The 17,782-nt window shown below is 38.4% G+C and overlaps 2 protein-coding genes and 1 long non-coding RNA gene across 4 annotated transcripts; 1 reads left to right on the top strand and 2 right to left on the bottom strand.

Annotated features, from left to right (window-relative positions):
* The first annotated feature begins 205 nt into the window (after positions 1 to 205).
* Positions 206 to 1,946, top strand: LOC112184066 (polygalacturonase). Its single transcript, XM_024322359.2, has 4 exons — positions 206 to 673; positions 769 to 1,058; positions 1,326 to 1,554; positions 1,655 to 1,946. The coding sequence occupies exons 1-4, from the start codon at positions 206 to 208 to the stop codon at positions 1,871 to 1,873; spliced, it is 1,206 nt and encodes a 401-aa protein (XP_024178127.1). The 3' UTR covers positions 1,874 to 1,946.
* A 2,860-nt stretch (positions 1,947 to 4,806) lies between these two features.
* On the bottom strand, positions 4,807 to 6,837 carry LOC112184065. The gene is made up of 2 exons (XM_024322358.1): positions 5,925 to 6,837; positions 4,807 to 5,756 (listed from the first exon to the last, which is right to left on the bottom strand). The coding sequence occupies exons 1-2, from the start codon at positions 6,835 to 6,837 to the stop codon at positions 4,807 to 4,809; spliced, it is 1,863 nt and encodes a 620-aa protein (XP_024178126.1).
* Positions 6,838 to 8,322: 1,485 nt separating this feature from the next.
* Positions 8,323 to 12,290, bottom strand: LOC112189295. 2 transcript variants are annotated; one of them, XR_002931822.2, is made up of 8 exons: positions 12,004 to 12,290; positions 11,319 to 11,471; positions 10,911 to 11,184; positions 10,711 to 10,807; positions 10,495 to 10,619; positions 10,141 to 10,374; positions 9,724 to 9,980; positions 8,323 to 8,667 (listed from the first exon to the last, which is right to left on the bottom strand). It is a non-coding gene; the product is annotated as an uncharacterized LOC112189295 (long non-coding RNA). The 2 variants fall into 2 exon arrangements; XR_005806791.1 differs by lacking the exon at positions 8,323 to 8,667 and having other exon boundaries at positions 8,725 to 9,980.
* Positions 12,291 to 17,782: the final 5,492 nt, after the last annotated feature.

Below are 17,782 nucleotides of genomic sequence, written 5' to 3'. Positions count from 1 at the left end.
TGCAGATGTATCAAACCTAGCATGCATGTATATGTACAGATAAACCTGCATATAAATACCCAGAAGTCAATAGCTAGCTTCTTCAACTCCTTCCACCAACATCAATATATTCTACTTGCTTCTCTTATTTAATCTCTCCGAAGTATTACTAACTCTTCCTCGATCTTACTCCCTCTTAGGCATAAAAGAAATCAAATCAAGGGAAATGACTAAGCTTACAAGTTATTTTGCCACAGTTGTATTCATTTTTATACATATTCTATGCCAATCATCTGCTTCTGGTGATGAGACGACTACAAGTACTTACAATGTTTTGGAGTTTGAAGCTAAGAGCAATGGTGTAACCGATTCAACCCAAGCTTTTCTCAATGCTTGGTCAGTAGCCTGTGGTTCCTCCGCAGATTCCACTGAGATATATGTACCAAAGGGGAGGTATTTGCTCGCCGCTATGGCCTTTAAAGGCGACTGCAAAAGCTCACACATCACTTTTCGGATTGATGGAACACTCGTGGCTTCACCTGATTACCGAGTATTAGGCCAAGCTAACAACTGGTTGAGCTTTGAAGGAGTTAGCGGGGTAACCATTGTCGGAGGAGCACTTGATGCCAAAGGTTCCGCCTTATGGGCTTGCAAATTGAGTACCAAAACCACCAGTTGTCCTGATGGAGCCACGGTTAGCATTTATACTTCAATTAATTCATCGTATATCTTCTAATTATTTTAGTGTTTATATTGAAGCTAGTTGAATTATTGCACATATAATTGCAGACTTTGAGTTTTACAAACTCCAAAGACATTAGAGTTGAAGGACTAATGTCACTGAACAGCCAAATGTTTCACATTGTGATAAACGGCTGCCAAGATGTACTGATTCAAGGCGTCAAAGTCATTGCCGCTGGAAATAGCCCAAACACTGATGGTATCCATGTCCAGTTATCTAGAAATGTTGCAATCTTCGACACCTCCATCAAAACTGGGGACGATTGTGTGTCTATTGGCCCCGGCACCAAGGACTTGTGGATGGAACGCATATCATGCGGACCTGGGCATGGCATTAGGTAAGTAAAAGTCCGTATGTGTATACATGTAAACACGTGAATATGAAGCTAGTGCACTATGTTCATATTCATTGAAGTTATTTTTCTTAAAGCAGTGTTATTCGGATTTTCAATCAATCTACTCTGTGTGAAAATACGAAGGCATTGTATTTTGATTGTTGAATGACTTTTTGAGAGTGAATACAATGGTAGCTCCTAATTAAGACCCTTACGGTTAATGTTGGCTAATTTGTTATGTGTCTGTGTCTGTGTCTGTGGTGAATGCAGCATAGGGAGCCTGGCCAAAGACTTGGAAGAGGAAGGAGTCCAAAATGTAACACTCAAAAATGCGATTTTCAAGGGAACCACAAATGGTCTCAGGATAAAGTCCTGGGCAAGACCCAGCACAGGGTTTGTGCAAGGTGTCCGATTCCTTGATGTTGAAATGATTAAAGTCCAAAACCCCATTGTAATTGACCAGAATTACTGTCCACACAACCTCAACTGTCCTGGTCAGGTAAGAAGTTAACTAATTAACTTGATTATACTCCAATCTGTAACTTTGCTAAAACTGTTGAATATAAGAACTAAAGCACTTTGCCATCGTATATCGATAGGTATCAGGTGTCAAAGTTAGCGACGTGTTGTACCAGAACATTCGAGGGACATCAGCAACAGCAGTCGCAATAAAATTTGATTGTAGTGCAGCAAATCCATGCAGTGGAGTAAAACTCGAAAACGTGAATTTGACTTGCCGGAACCAAGTAGTTCAATCATATTGTACCAATGTAAATGGAAAGAGTGTTGGCACTGTGCAACCAAGCAGTTGTTTATAAAGTTCGGAAGGGAATTAGACATGGAGTATAGGACGTGTACATATATATGCAGATGCATATTGCAACATACTAGAGGGGGTTTCTTCAAGTCTATGTATGTCTGTACGTTCTGCAGAATTGATTATTTCCACAGATAACATATACATTATATTATTCTTTGTATACAAACAATAATAAAGTTAACGGTAATCTATTGTATGTCTCGGATCAGTGTGGAAGTTATAGCCTTTAGCATTTGCTTTAGCAATGAGAGCTAGCAGATTAGAGGATGCCTAATAGTGTAGACAGCTAGTGCTGATATTTTCTGGTGGATGGCTTTAGAAAGTTGTTTGTTACAAACAAATCAAATCTCAAATTTGGCTAGAACCCAGCAGGGCTTCATTGTCCTGAGTACCCAAAGAACATTTTGGCATACTCAAATTGGGAAATTCCAGCTGTGTTTGAGGGAACGTTGAGAGTCAATGCTTCTGGTAAAACTGAATATTACTGTTCATCAAGCTTATTAAGCATAGATGGCCACGTGTCGTGAATCCAATTGGTCTGTGAAGGTCCGTTAGTTAGGATTATTACAGTACAAGTGACCGTGCATTAGTTTCTAACTTCTTGTGGTGTAATTTTCTCATCTGCTTCAATTTCACTTTGTTTCATCCAAGAACTTAAGAAACATTGGAATCCCACATTGAAAAAAAGTTCTATTATGTTAATATTTATAAGGATTTACAACAAGGTTTTTATTGCCTAAGCATGTAAGCATCGCATTTAAAGTGATTGTTGTGTGAAATGATGCTATTGTTGGCTTGGTTTCTTCACGTTAGTGAAGACGCCCCTGAGCCCTTTGGGTTAGAAGGGCACCCCCACTTGATTAAGGTGGGTAGCATCATAAATTTTGAATTAGAAGGATAGGGCAACCCCTACGTGAGTGACTTGACAAAGGTGGGTAGCATCACATTTTTTATAAATCAACCAATAATTAATCTTTTCATTAATCAATATTTAGTGGGGGTGTATTCAACTTAGATTTTAAAAGATTTTGTTTGAGTTTTTATAATTCATGGATTTTTTTTTTTTTTTGAACAATGAACAATGATTTTATTCATCAAATATGATTTAGATCATACAATGGGGCATCCGAGATAATAGTCAGAGCTAAAGTGAACCACTCGGTCTAAATAGAGGATTCAAAACCAATGCTAGCCAATCTATGAGCAACAAAATTTGCTTGCCTATTCACATGAAGAAATTCCATGGACTGAAAGGACTTACATAAATCCTTGATATCATCTACTATGTTACTTAGTAGAGAAAGGTCACCAACCTGATCAGTGATAGATTGTATAGCAACAAGGCAATCACTTTTAATTTCTACCTTTGTCGCTCCTAGTTGTTGAAGCATCTGCATGCCATGCTTGATAGCTAGTAACTCAATGTGAAGGGGTGACGTAATGAACTGCACTTTACCTAAAAAAAGCAACCAAAAAACTGCCGTGCTCATCACGCAAAACCCCACCAACACCCCCATGGCAAATACCATTAAGGAAGGCTCCATCCGTGTTCATTTTGATGACACCAGAAGGCGGTGGGCTCCAAAACCAGTTCCTTGAAACCTTCTGGCTCAATGAGCTAGGCTTCCTAGTAGCACAAACTTGAATAAACTCCTCCAAGCAACTCATGCTAGAAGCCACTAGCGCGGAACCTGTTCTATGATGCCCATTCCACAATGATTATTGCGGTTTCGCCATAAGCTCCACATGAGAACTAGCAGCTTATCAAACTCAGAAGAAGAAAAAGTGTTAGCCTTGTCCAATAACCAGTCCTTAACATGCAAAGGATTAGAAGTATCAATATTAAAAAAGAAGGGAGAAGCAGCCCAAATAGATTGGGCTCTTGGCATTGACATAAAACATGTCCCAAGTCTTCCCAAGGAAAAGAACACAGTAAACACCTCATCTCCCCTTCATATCCTTTCAGGGCCAAAGATGCTTTAGTAGGCAGTAGATTGTGGGCAACCCTCCACCCAAACACCGCGACTTTACCTGGTACTTTGGCCTTCCATAAGGTTCTCCATAATGTATCACAAGGATTTCCTCCAGAACCAGAGGCCTGAACATTACCCAAACAGAAATCCCTAGCCACCCTATAAGCATATTTGACTGAAAAGAAACCCTTTTTGTTGAACTTCCAGGTAACAATATCTTGCCCTCTTCTTCTACTAAGAGGAATGCTCAACACTTTTGGAACAATTTCAGGAGGAAAACATGCATGCAAAGCCGACTCTATCCAAGTATTGGATACCAAATCAATAAGATCATAACCAAATTCAAAAGTTGTGCCGTGAGGTTTCTGTAAAGGGGAAGAAGGGCATGATGGAATCCAATCCTCATTCCAAATATTAACCTTGTGCCCATCCTCAATTTTCCAAAAAACTCCAGCTTGGATAATCAGTTTGGCCTCCATAATACTTCTCCAGGCATAAGAAGGTCTATCACCCATATCAGCACTTAGAAAATTACCATTACGAAATAGACTTGAGAAGGCAACTTACAAGAGAGTTAGGGTTGGACATCAGGTGCCATCCTTGTTTAGCAAGCATTGCTAAATTGGGAGCATGTAGACACTTAAAACCCATACCACCCTCCTGCTTAGAAAGACACATCCTCTCCTAAGAACGCCAATGAATTTTCTTTTTTTCCTCAGTAGTACCCCAAAAGAATTGAGCACATAATTACTGTAAATCATCACACAGTGACTTTGGCAACAAATAACAGTTCATGACATATTGGGGAACAACTTGGGCAACTGCCTTGATCAGAACTTCCTTCCCCGCGATACTAAGAGTTTTTGACCGCCAACTGACAAGCTAAGGTAAGTCTTTCCTTCAAATATGAAAATGCTGCAATTTTGGATCTTCCCACATGTAGAGGAAGACCAAGATACTAGCCATGATCCTGCGCACACTGCACCTCCAGAAGGGAAGTCAAGTGAGATTGGGTCTCCATACTCACATTAAAGCTGAACATCACACTACTTTTCTGCAAATTGATCTGTTGTCCGGATGCTCTGGCATAAATATCAAGAACACGAGTGCAATCAGCTTCAGTAGCTTCCCCAAACAAGAAGTTATCGTCTGCAAATAGAAGATGATATATAATCGGAGCAGATGGACTCATCTTGAGGCCTTTGGGGAAGCCTTGCTCTACAGACTTTGAAATCAGAGAAGAAAGACCTTCAGCACACAAGATAAATAAATAAGGAGAAAGAGGGTCTCCTTGCCTGATGCCCCTAGTTGGGGTTATGAAACCAGTAGGTTCCCCATTAATAATAAAGGAGTAGCTAATAGATTTCACTGAGCAGAGAACAATATCAATCCATCTGTTACAGAACCCTAGCTTCCTCAAAATAGCTTCCAGAAAGTCCAATTCAAGTCTGTCGTAAGCTTTGCTTATATCAAGCTTTAAGGAAAAAAAGCCGTCCAACTGATCACACAACTTTTTCATAAAATGATTAATCTCAAAGGCCACAAGTGTGTTGTTTGAGATGAGTCTACCTGGAACAAAAGCACTCTGCAAAGGTGATATAATATGAGGTAAGATCACTTTCAGTCTGTTAGTTAGAACTTTAGAAGTAATTTTATACACCACATTACATAAAGCAATAGGCCGCAAATCAGAAGCGACTTTCGGTTCCTTCACTTTAGGGATCAGAACCAAGTGAGTAAAGTTGGATTCCATAGGAAGATGCCTAGTTTCTAACACCGTACGGACTACTAGGCAAACATCATTATGCACAATAGACCAATATCTTTGGAAGAAATGAGGAGACATACCATCCGGGCCAGGAGATTTAGACAGATGCATCTGGAACAAAGCTTTTTTAATCTCATCATCTGAATAAGGGGTAATTAAAGAACTATACATCTCAACAGTTACACAGGTCTAAACAGTATTAAGAACAATATCTGCTGCAAAAGGGTCAGAATGCTCATGTCGAAAAATGTTCTCATAATAATTGGTCAAAATAGTAGTTATGGTAGAAGGAGAATACTGCCAAGTACCCTCTGGATCTAATAAACCAATAATAGAGTTTCTACTTTTTCTATTAGAAGCTCTCCTGTGAAAAAAAATAGTGTTCCGATCCCCATCTTTTAACCAGAGAACTCTTGATCGTTGACGCCAATATGTTTCATTCAAAGAAAGTAACTCATTAAACCGATGCTGCAAAGCTTTCTGCTCATCCCATTGGTCCGGCTCATAGGGCAGCCCCATCAATTGGTCAAGATTAGCCTGGATCAATTTCATCACCACATGACGCTGCTTAAAAACTCCTTCCTCCCAAGAAGAAAGCAACCGGCCAGTGCTATGAATTTTCAACCCAACCTGGAGCATAGGGTTCCCTATTGAAGGGGTCATGCACCCTTTCTTAATAACAGATACACAGTCCTTGTGTTGTGACCACATTTCCTTAAAACGGAAACGTTTAGGTGCTCGACTATAGAAAGCCCTAGAGGACCTGATCACAACGAGGAGGGGATTATGGTCAGACTTACTCAAAGGCAGAGTAACAACCCTTGAATTCGGAAATCTATCTCTCCATGAAGAAGTGTGACAAGCACGATCCAAACGTTCCTTGGTGAAGCGGTTGGCCCAGGTGAACCGTGGTCTTGAGAATTTCATATAAACCAACGCACAGTCTACTAGAGCTTGCCTAAAACACACCAAAGGAGCAGCTGCCTTCCTAGGGCCACCAGACTTCTCTGCATTTGAAAGGATCTCATTGAAATCACCTGCTACCAACCATGGGGGAGAAGATTGTGCAGCCAAGGATCTCAGTAGATTCCATGTTGGGAACCTGTCACTTGGATGAGCGAAATTGTATATACCAGTGAAACGGAATTCCTCCCTTGATCTTGTCACACCAGTCTTAACATCAATATGATTATAAAGATGATCGCGTTGTCTCACCACCATACCATGGCACCACATAAATGCCAGACCTTGGACTCCGCCGAGCAGGGCTGACAAATGCAGCCTTCAAACCCTAACCTGGTACGCACAGAATTCACAAGGCTGGAAGCTGCTAATGTCTCAGATAGAAAGATGAAATTAGGGTTGCGCTGACGAACGATCTGCACCAAAGCATCTTGAGTTTCAATGTTATTAAGGCCTCAACAATTCCAGACTAGAATCTTGGCATCAAACATGGTGAAGCAGTCGACGTTAAGCAAAACTTAAGATTGACGGGATCAAGGCAGAAGAGAGACCTCTAAGGGCGAACTGGAAGCTGGGTGCCACGGCAGTCTTCACCGCCGAGATAGCGTTGCTGTACCGGTGTCGGGGGCATTGACGGAGCAGCAGATAAATACCGGGCAGCGGCCCGATTGAGGGTTTATTTTTGTCCATGGACCTACTTAATTCTTGGATTGTTTAAATTCTATATGGACTCTGATTGATTCTAATGGATTGATTTATTAGTATTTGTTTAGATTTTACAAGTCCTATAATGATGTTTTTGGTAGGTTAATTTTTTTTTCATCTTCTTTAAAAGCAATGGATGTATGGATTCAACTATAATGAGATATCAGTGACAAAAAAGAGTGTGTGTGTGTATGTGTGTGTGTGTGTATGGCAATCTAGCTACCATTCTTTATGTTGTGTATAATGATATATGAAAAATAGAGAAAACTAATTAATCAACCAAAATGTTACACAAAAAATAAAGTAGTAAACTAATGACATAATTTATTTCATATCTAATTTATAAAAGAAACAAGTGTGTATATAACGGCCTATTCTGGTTTTAGATGAATATATGTATATATATTGGCACCCGGCTCCGGGTTTGATTCAAAAAAAAAGAAACATGTGTGTATGTATCATCTTAACAATACCATTGAAAGTGAGCTTAATTAGCTAGAAGGATTAAGGCTTCCAGAGCTATAATGATAATGATAATAAAAAAATTATATCTAGAGAGCAGAGGCAGAGGAGGATGGTGGGAAGATATATCTAAGATAAAATGGATGAGTGTCACCTATTGAGAGGAATTCATCTTTTTTTTTTGGTGAAAGCTTTTTTTTTTTTTTTTTTTGAGTGAGAAGAAATCCATCAAAATCTATTGGAAAATGATTGGATTGTTTTTGAGTTTTGATATATATAAAAAATACTATAAAATCCTCCAAAATCCAGTATTTAATGAAATCCTTAAAAATCCGTATATTTTTGAATATTTGCAAATTTGAATAGATAATTTTAAATCTTAATTGAATACATCAAGATTTTAGATGATTGTTTAAAATCTCAATTGAATACCCACAGACTTTCAAAATACAAAAAAATCTTGTGGACTCTTAAATGAATACACCCCCCTTAATCTTTTGATGGAATCAATAATTAATCTTTTAATGGTCCAATGTAGCTGATTTCATAACCTAAAAAAGTAAAAATTGAGATAACTTAAAATCGGTGATTTTTCTAAATTTCTATTCAAACATCTCTCTGTACGTCATTTCTTAATATATTACTAGGAATAGCGCCCGCGCTTTGCCGCGGGCATTTCCGTTATATCATAATTACGTAGCCTTTGCGGTCAGTACAGCTTTTGAATTCTTTGGCTGTATAATTAGGATATGTCACACGAATTTCTCCCCAGAATCAATAATTTCAAATCAAAACTGATAAACCCTAAAACTTAAAGGTATACAATATTGATAAACGATGTGTAGGGATATTCATCTCATGTTGATGTTGCTTAGTTTAAGCTGGTGTTGTCATATCACCTTGCTTCCTGCTCCAGATTGCCTGATATAACAACACACATCAAGAAGTTGTTACAAAAACTGCTAACACATAGGTATATAGACTTGTAATTTGAGTAAAACTTCAGTTGTAAAATGTAGGCAGAAAATACAGAGCAATCAAAGCTTGAACTACAGAGTTTACTTTCAATGGGTTCACTTGGTTATTCCTGTTACATATATTGGCCTCTCTTTTCTTGATAAAGTTATTCCTTAATCTGATTATGGTCAGGACATGCAAGCAAACATGATGCCATATGACTCAGAACAGAGCATGATTTTAAGTATAACGTGCCATTGCAATTATCTTCCATTTAATAGCCTGGTGGTGCAACAGTGTATAATAGCCTTAAAAAGAATTAAAGGCTCATATACATATTATGGAAAAAAAAACATATGAATTGCGGCATGAGAGAAATTCCAAATAGGTTAAATCTCATTATGCATCATTCAATAAAATAAAGTAACAGATTGTTGATTCTACCTACAACTGATACAAATATATGAAACGACCTACATTCTTCTTCTGCTGTTTTGCTTGTGATCAGCTATGTTTAAATGCAATGAATATATGGAAAATTAAATAAGATGAATATATTAATTCAGTTTAGGATTTAAAATTAACTTTTATGCATCAGTTACATATTAGCTTTTTTTTTCTTTTCCATTTGTACTATGTGCTGTAGCCCTGGAGATACTCAAATCAGATTTTAAAAGCTTTGTACTATAATAATTGACCCTCTAGTATGATATTAAGAAGTAAACCAAAATCCCAGACATTATCATTAATAGAAGATACAAAAAGTAGGCAGAGCTTGCAAGTTTTGCCAGAGTAATATGATCTTCCTATGCTGAATACTCAAGTTCAAACAAAGGCATTCAATTTTGAATTCGATTTACCCTGCCTTCATATTCCTTACCAGCATATACTATAAGGAGCTCACCATGTAAATAGACCCAGAAACCACAAACATGAAAAGCACTCCCAAAACTCAAAACAAATGATACAAAATTACATGCAATCAATCCCAGAGAGAAATAAATGCATCCCTCAAATTACCTAAAAGGTAGTACTTTCCTTCACCTGTTCAAGCTTCAAGTTGATGTCCCGAGCAGGTGATAAAGCCTCTTTCCATCTCTATGATCAAACTGGTACTCTACCCCTCTCTCCTTTAGTCTATCGATCGAACCCTCTCTCTGTGTCTATCGATCAACTACCAAAACTGGGAGATCGATGTGACATCACCCAAAATCACTGTTCCTTTGCCTGCTGCTCTCTTTTCTATTCTAAATCACTCTCTCAGCTATCACCTAGAACTGGCAGCCATCGAATAAGAAGGTTATAGAAGAATGGCAGACTGTAATTGAGGAAGAACTCTGGAAGCTATAAAGTATAAAAACCAACATGCACCGAAATTGAAAAACCCAATCAATTGCACCCAAAATGTCAAACCATTTGATCAAATAAGAAGCTTACCTGGAGTCTTTCATATATCTCTGATTGCTCAATCGGATCCTCCGATTTGATCAAATGAGGTCAATTTCACAAAATCAAAAGTTTAAAAGTTTCCCAAAATGAATAGTAAAGAAGGCTTTCGAACGATACTTGAAACCGGTCCAATCGATCATCGAGGTCTTAGAATGCAATGCCTTCTACTGTGTTAAGACAGAGATACCAGTAATCGAGCTTCTCATGAACAGCAACAGCAGCCTGTAATTAAGGAAATAGAAGATTATAGAAGAAAGGTATAGAAGATTATAGAAGGATGGCAGCCTGTATTTAAAAGAAAACAGAAGGAATTTTTTTTTTTTTTTTTGGAATAATGCTTACCCATGAGCTCCTTAATCTTTAAACTGGTCAACGCTATGAGCACTGGTGGAGACAGTTTTTTAATCCTCTGTATGTCAAACTGTCTGGCAATGTTACCCCAGAGAGTGACTCTAAGATCTTCTCTTCTAGATTTTGAATTTGAAGAGTTAGTTTCATTTTTTCTTTTTCTGGAAAATATAGCAGATTTAATTTTGATCTAGTTTATGAAAATTTTACCTTAAGTTTTGTAGATAAATTTCACATTTTGATTCCTCTTTATCCTTGACAGGAGCTTGATGCACTGGTAGAACTGACTTCAAACAGCCATAAACATCTTGCATTAAAAAAAAAAACAAACAAACAAAGATTCTGTTAGTGAAGATTATTAAATGTCAAATGATGAATAAAGATTTATTATTTGTAGTTTGTTCATTCACCTGAGAGAATTGTATTGTTGTTAATGCGTGCCCTCAGCTGGTCAAAATCTACAAAATAGAACCGATGTTGTGGAATTGGTGGCAAGCTTTCTTCAACTGGTTCAAAGACAGTCTTTGCATTGAAGTACACTTGCACTTAATGATCAACAATTTTGTAACTCTCCTGGCTTTTTCGTGTAAAGAAATGATCAATATCATACACTTTGCCTTGATGCAATTTTTTGTGAACCAAGTGGTAATCAGATTCAGTTACAATTGCATGAACTGCATCACCCTGTATTAAATGGAAAAGAAAAAAAAAATCAGTTGCAGAGAGACAATTTGAAATGGAACATAGTGACATTTTCCAATTCCACAACATCGAGATAGAACATAACATATAAAAATAATTGCAGGTAAGAAAATTACCATTTCATCAACCAAAACGCATTGCAGACCATCATTTTTGTCAGTATTGTACTTTTTGCTCTCCACAATCTTGATATTCGAACTCTGATCTTATAATGATATTTGTAAGATTCCATTGCACGAATCAGCACAGGTTCCATTATATCGTCAAACCTGAAATCATATAACAAATGTATTAGTTTATTCAAATTTAATTGATAAATGAGTATTTGATATATGAAAACAAAATTTTGGAATTTGAAACTGTAGGAGATATAAGTAATCAATGAAATCTTTACATTAAGTGACATCAAAACTGTTGATTGACAAAACGTATACTGTGTTTAAATTGATTCAATTGATTTATGAACAATAAAAGTTGGTTTAAACTACTGTGAATAAAAAATGAAAAGGATATATTCTTAATAATATCATAATCATGAGGTTAATAATATTGAAAGCTGATCAAACCTCCTTTATGGTTTAATATCATAAAGTTGTGGGTTAGATTCATGGTCGAACTCATCCATCTCCAATCTCAATCAAAATTCGAGCTCATCTCTATCAAAACTTACCAAAGATTCAAACTTTCACACACATACATAAGCAATAGCCAAGAAAACTAAAACCCACAACGTTTTTCTCTAAAGAAATTTTCAACCAAATCAAAACCCTGAGCCGAAAACGGTGAGGAATGAAAACTTACCAAATGAGTTCCAATTTTCCTGATGCTTAAGCTATAGCTTGAAGTAGTGGTGAGACCTCTTGCTGTGTGGTAAGGAGAGGGTGAGTTTGGAGGTGGGATTTTGTTGTTGAAGACAAAACCCGAGCCGGAATTGAAATCTCCGATGAAGAAGTCGTTGAAGAAGGTGGCGTTGGAGGAAGAGCCGCAGTTAAGGAGGCAGTCATCTGAGGGAGTGAAGGAGGCTGTTTAGAAAGCAGGAGGAAGAAAAAAGAGAGCAAAAAAGTCGGTCTGGGAGGCTTCTGGAGGAACCGAGAAGAGAGAGTAAAAAAATAGGTCAGTGGCAGAGGCGTAAAAAATATCTAACTGAGGGCATAATAGTCTTTTCGCCTCCTAATAAACAGTAACGCAGAATGAACAGTGAACTCATCTTTTATATATGTATAATATCTCTTAAGCCCATAAATTATTAATATCATCTTTACTGGTCAACACCAAGGATTAAAATATCTGTATCTACATATCTATGGGGAGATATCGGAAAATATATGGAATATATCGGGGATATCCGGGAAAATATATCTTTTTTGAAAGAATCAATTTATTGGAATTATATATAAATACATATGAAAGTCAACTTCATCTACATCCAAAAAGAGACTATAGGTGGTTAAAAAGTCGCTCACTAGTCTACGAAAGTATAATAATCAGACCAAGATATATGACCCATATAGTATGAATTGCTTCACCATGAATTCTCTTTGCTAGATTCGTCTATAGGGAATTTCTTTTCACCTGAATTCCACTCCTCTCTCAGATTTCCCTCGAAGGGAATACTCCTCACCCAGATTCGTTTTGAGGAGATCTCTCCTTACCCATATTCGTCTTGAGGAGATCTCTCCTCACACATATTTGTATTGAGAATATTACTTCTCACCAATAATCGTCTTAAGGGTATTTCTCCTCATCCAGATTCGCCTTGAGGGGATCTCTCTTCACACAAATTTGCATTTAGAGAATTATTTCTCACCAAGAATCGCGTCAAAGGGTTTTCTCCTCACCCAAATTTGCCTTGAGAGAATTTCGCTTCACCCAAATATGCCTTCAAAGGTTTCATTTCAAGGTATTTTTCTCAAACATGTTAATTTGCCTCTTTATTACGTCATATCCTAACTAAAAACCGTTGTAAAATTTTATACCCTGATATAACTTCTATTAATGCTCAGAATACCGCCATATGATGTCGGCTTTCGATAACGTGGACAGGGGTCCAATCTTCCGATATGTATAGAGTTCACGAAATCCCGCTAATCTGTCAAGAGAAATACAACGGCGTCAAGAGAGTAGACCGCGGTTGGCGGTCTTCGCTCCTCCGGTGCTAAAGTTAAACGATGTAGTTGTATTGACAAATGTAGAGGTAAATAGCTATCGAATGCGTAATGAATGAAGAGAGAGAAGTGGACCTTTTATAGGTGACATAGTGAGTTACCTCACTCTTGTTTTCGATGTGGGACTGATACACTTTAGTTTGCTAAGTTTTGGTCCTTTCTGCAAAGACAACTTTGGGTGGCACATGTCGACGCGTCAAGGCATATTTTGGCCTGGAGCTGGCTTACCGGTGGAGTTGTCTTGCTGTGTTTCCAGGGGTACGTTACACCATTGAAGTCATTCCGACAAGGTGACATGGTTAAGTATGAGTGCTGATTATGGCCAGCAAGTGTTATGTATGTACAAGTCCCCCAAGTCCCTAGTCAAGGAGGAATTTCTTGGTTGGGGAGTTACCACAAATAAGGCGGAGGCTTCAGTTGTCCGGCATAATCAGTGCGAGTGGGTCGTCAACCATGGATTTTTTTCTGAGCGAGCGCTTTTGCCATTTCGGGTGAGCCCCTACTAGGCCCTCCAGGGAGTCCCCCACTCCTTGGCTAAGAAAGACCTTTGTTTGGTTGAATGATTGTTTGTTGAGGGGAGCTGTTTGATAGCATGAGGCGGTGGGTAGCGATCCCAATCTTTGGGTGCCGTAAGCTGTGTTAACTGTTCCCTTACTCATTCCAGGAGGAGAAGAACTTGACTGCACCACCTCGTTGAGGACGGTGTATGGATAATAAATGGAATGTCCCTGGTTGGATATGTTCCGCTAAATATAAATTGTGTCGGGTAGAGCGACTATTGATTGTTAGAGGAAGTAATGATGTCGGAGACATGTTGGTCAGTAGTTTTCGGTTGATGAGTGATGGTATGATTGCCTTGCAAGTTTGTTGGAGCAAGGTAAGTGTTAGCGGTGAAATAATATTGTTGGAGGTAACACTTAAGTTGTGGCGGATAGTTGATTTGTTGTCTGGTGACTCGTAGTGGATGATGAGGCTACTTAGCGGAAGACAAGTAACTATGGCAGTGATTTTTTGAAATTTAGGGTTACTTGGCTAGATTTTTGCATGATCCTCTGACAATGTAAGTGACACGTGGGGGTTGTTGATAGGGATAGCGTGCACGAAAACGTCGCTGCGCAGCAGTTGTTGCTTCATCATAAATATTGCATTTATGAGCACGTCGTTTTTACCGAGGCGTTGTCTCGATTAGTGGGGGCACATGGCTTGATCATGGCGGGCGGTTACTTTTTTGGCAACGGCTGAGATTTGTCGCCAGAGTTTGTATTTAAGGGGGAAACGAAGTGGTGTTTCCCTCACTTTGCTTCCTTTTGCCTTCTTCGTCTTCCTTGTTAAGAGAGTTCTAGATGGGGAGAGGGAAATAGCAGACGAATCAGAAAGCAGTGCTTGGTTGAGTGGATGAAAAACAAAAGTTTCGGTGAAGCCGAAGGGATAAAATCTCAAGCGAAGGAAAAGAGAGCGAGATCGCCCTTCGTTTTGCCGTTTTGTTGCACTACATCCTTTGTTTTTGCGGAACCGAGGTATGTTCTATGTTTCTGGGTTTTTTGTGTGTTCTTGTTTTGGTCTGCCTTGTGTGAACACATTTGCTTCTTTTTTACCGAAAAGATATATTTGTGGTTTTTGTGTTATTCTGTGTTTGAGGTTTTCTGGCCTTTTTGGGACTTTTCGGGGACTTTCTAGGATTTTGGAGTGACTGTTCTTGGATGAATTCTTGTGGTTGATAGCATAGGATATGTTTAGATCTAACTTGGCTGCTAACTTCTAGGTTTAGAGTGTTTGTGTGGCTTGCCGGCAGTTATCGATATCTCGAGTAGTGAAGTATCGGATGTGTCGTCGCTTAATTCGTCGGAAAGGGGTTTTATTGATTCGTTGTGTCATCCCACTTCTGCAGGAGGTAGCTTGGAAGAACCGCTGGAAATTTTCCCTCTACGGACCATTTATCCGCCACGTATGGCAGCCTGTCAAAGTGAAGAACATGAAGTTGTTCATCCTACCAGGGAGGAGGAGATATCCGATAGTAGCGAAGAAAGTGTTGGCGCCTCTGGAAAAAGTGACGACGAGGTTGAGATTGGGGATGAAGGTCAGAGCTCTGGTCCTACTAACTTCTCATGGGTTCTCAGCGATGGTGTCGGAGTAGACGAACCTTCCTCCATCATGTCGTGGTGAAAGATACAGAAGATGAAAGATAGGTTTCGCTTGCCCGGCATCGTGAAGTTACGGCCGTTAGAGAAGGGTGAGAGGGCTACTGATTTGTCAGAAGGTTATGCCGCGATCCATAAAGCTATATTGAATCACGGAGTAAAGCTGCCGCTACTTCCTAGCCTACAGTATCTGCTGCATGAGTTGAATGTTGCGGTAGGTCAAGTGTCCATAAACATGTGGAAAATGTTATTGACTTTGACCGCCTTGTGGGATTTGTCGGGGTGTGAATTTCTGATAGTAGCTGAAGTACTATTCTTTTATGAGTTGACATATAACAAGAGGAAAAAATGTGGCGGGACTGTTAAACTAACTCGTCGTCCTGGAACCCCAAAACTTCTGGAACATATGCCTGATTCTTCCACAACATGGCGGGCCGCCGTGTGTGTTGCCACCAAAGGTTGAGAATATGACATGAGGCCAGAGGGGGTGAAGGCTCCGCGATTCCGGGTTCCCTTGAAGTTTCAAGCCATAAAAGGTTGTTGTCTATGTGCTTGAGGCTTGATTTTCGCATTGAGTGTGATATTTGTTTCTTTGTTTGTTGTCTATGCCGCCATATTTTGCTATTGCGTCCACTCCATTATGTGACATCTTGTCTTTGTTTGCAGAGGTTGGAGACCAAAGTTGACTGATAAATTTAAACACATCTCTGAAAAATTTAAATACATGTCAACCGTCCGATTGAAATCGGACGGTAGTTGAGCACAAAATCCCTGGTCAGCTGCTAACCAGGGGAACGGGACCCATAATAATACTTTGGAAGTTATATATGCCTTTTTAAATAATATTAAAGAACAGAAAGTTTCCAAAAACTGTGGTTTGAAACAAGTACACACAACAGAAAGACCAAAGACACTTCAAGCATCTGCACATTCAAAGGACATTTAAATGTCCTTTTACAACGAGAAACACAATAGATAATAACAGTAAATGTTGTTTTAATAAAGTTCACACAACAGATTTGCTAAAGAAACTCAAAATTCTACACATTCAGACGACATTTTATTGTCGTCTCACATTAAAACAGACAATAGATTATTTGTAAAGTCTGTTACTAGAGTTTGACGACAACAACATTTGACTGTCGTTTTATTTTATATCTAACCACATATACTTACAATTTGTGCATATTTAGGCACACTCAGACGACAGATTTTTTTTAGGTGTCTGTCGTCTGAGTGAACTTCTGACGTCGGGCTTTACCCGTTGTCTGAACGTCAATCAGATATCAGCTTACTAGACGACATATTTTTTGCATATCAGACGACGGTCCTGGTTTGTCGTCTGATGAGGTTATTGGCATAGTGTCATAAGAGTATCCAAGCTTGCAAGGTGAATGATGTCAAGTCATGGCCATGAACTGAGTTTTAAGTGATGAAAAAAAAAGATATTAATAGTAGATTTGTATTGGGAAAAATTGGGTGGATACAAAAAATGGCAAGATTGGAAGTTTTGTGTAACTTTTATAATGGGAGGTCCAAATACCAATTTAGGAGGTCTGAATAGAAGCTCTCTAAGTTTTTTTTGCCCCAACAAAAAAGAAAAAGGGAGCTTCTATTCATACATCCAAAATTGGTATTTGGACCTCTTTTTTTTTTGAAGTAATAGTTGACTTTGTCAACTCATATCAAATTACCAATAAAGACATCAATAAAGAAAAAAAAATCTCTTCTTATCTCTACGAACAGTTTTAGTCTTCAACTTGGGGAAAACTTTCTCCTCTAATGTAAATCCTAAAATATATATCGCCAAACGTTATTTAACGTTGTAGTCAAAATTTTCAGAATTTGACTTCCCTTGTAAAATGAAGGATGAACTTCCAAAAAAAAAAAAATTGCTTTATCCAAGAACCCATAACTCCACCAAAGTCATCCATCACCCATAATCCTCAGGATTCATGAGAAGTTATACCATGGTCTAGGCCAAAAATAGCTACAGATTCATTTTACGCCATAAGACGCAAAACATAACTCCACATATAGGTCTCATATACAAAATCTGAAAGCAACATATTACGAAATACCTCATCACCCATATCAAATTAACGAAATGATCACTAACCTAATATGATGCTCCTCTTGAAGATCATAAAAATTTTGGTATTCCTTCAATTGCTCGTGCCCATTCCTCTATTACTCGTACATAAAGAATGAACTTCCAAAAAAAAAAAAAAATTGCTGCAATTCTAAATCTTCAAAAACTGAAGGAGGTTTAACTAC

The sequence above is a fragment of the Rosa chinensis genome, chromosome 2 (genome assembly GCF_002994745.2).
Source record: "Rosa chinensis cultivar Old Blush chromosome 2, RchiOBHm-V2, whole genome shotgun sequence".
NCBI classification, from domain to species: Eukaryota; Viridiplantae; Streptophyta; class Magnoliopsida; order Rosales; family Rosaceae; genus Rosa; species Rosa chinensis.
The sequence above is the reverse complement of the archived record's forward strand: the minus strand, read 5'-3'. Positions and strand labels throughout refer to the sequence as shown.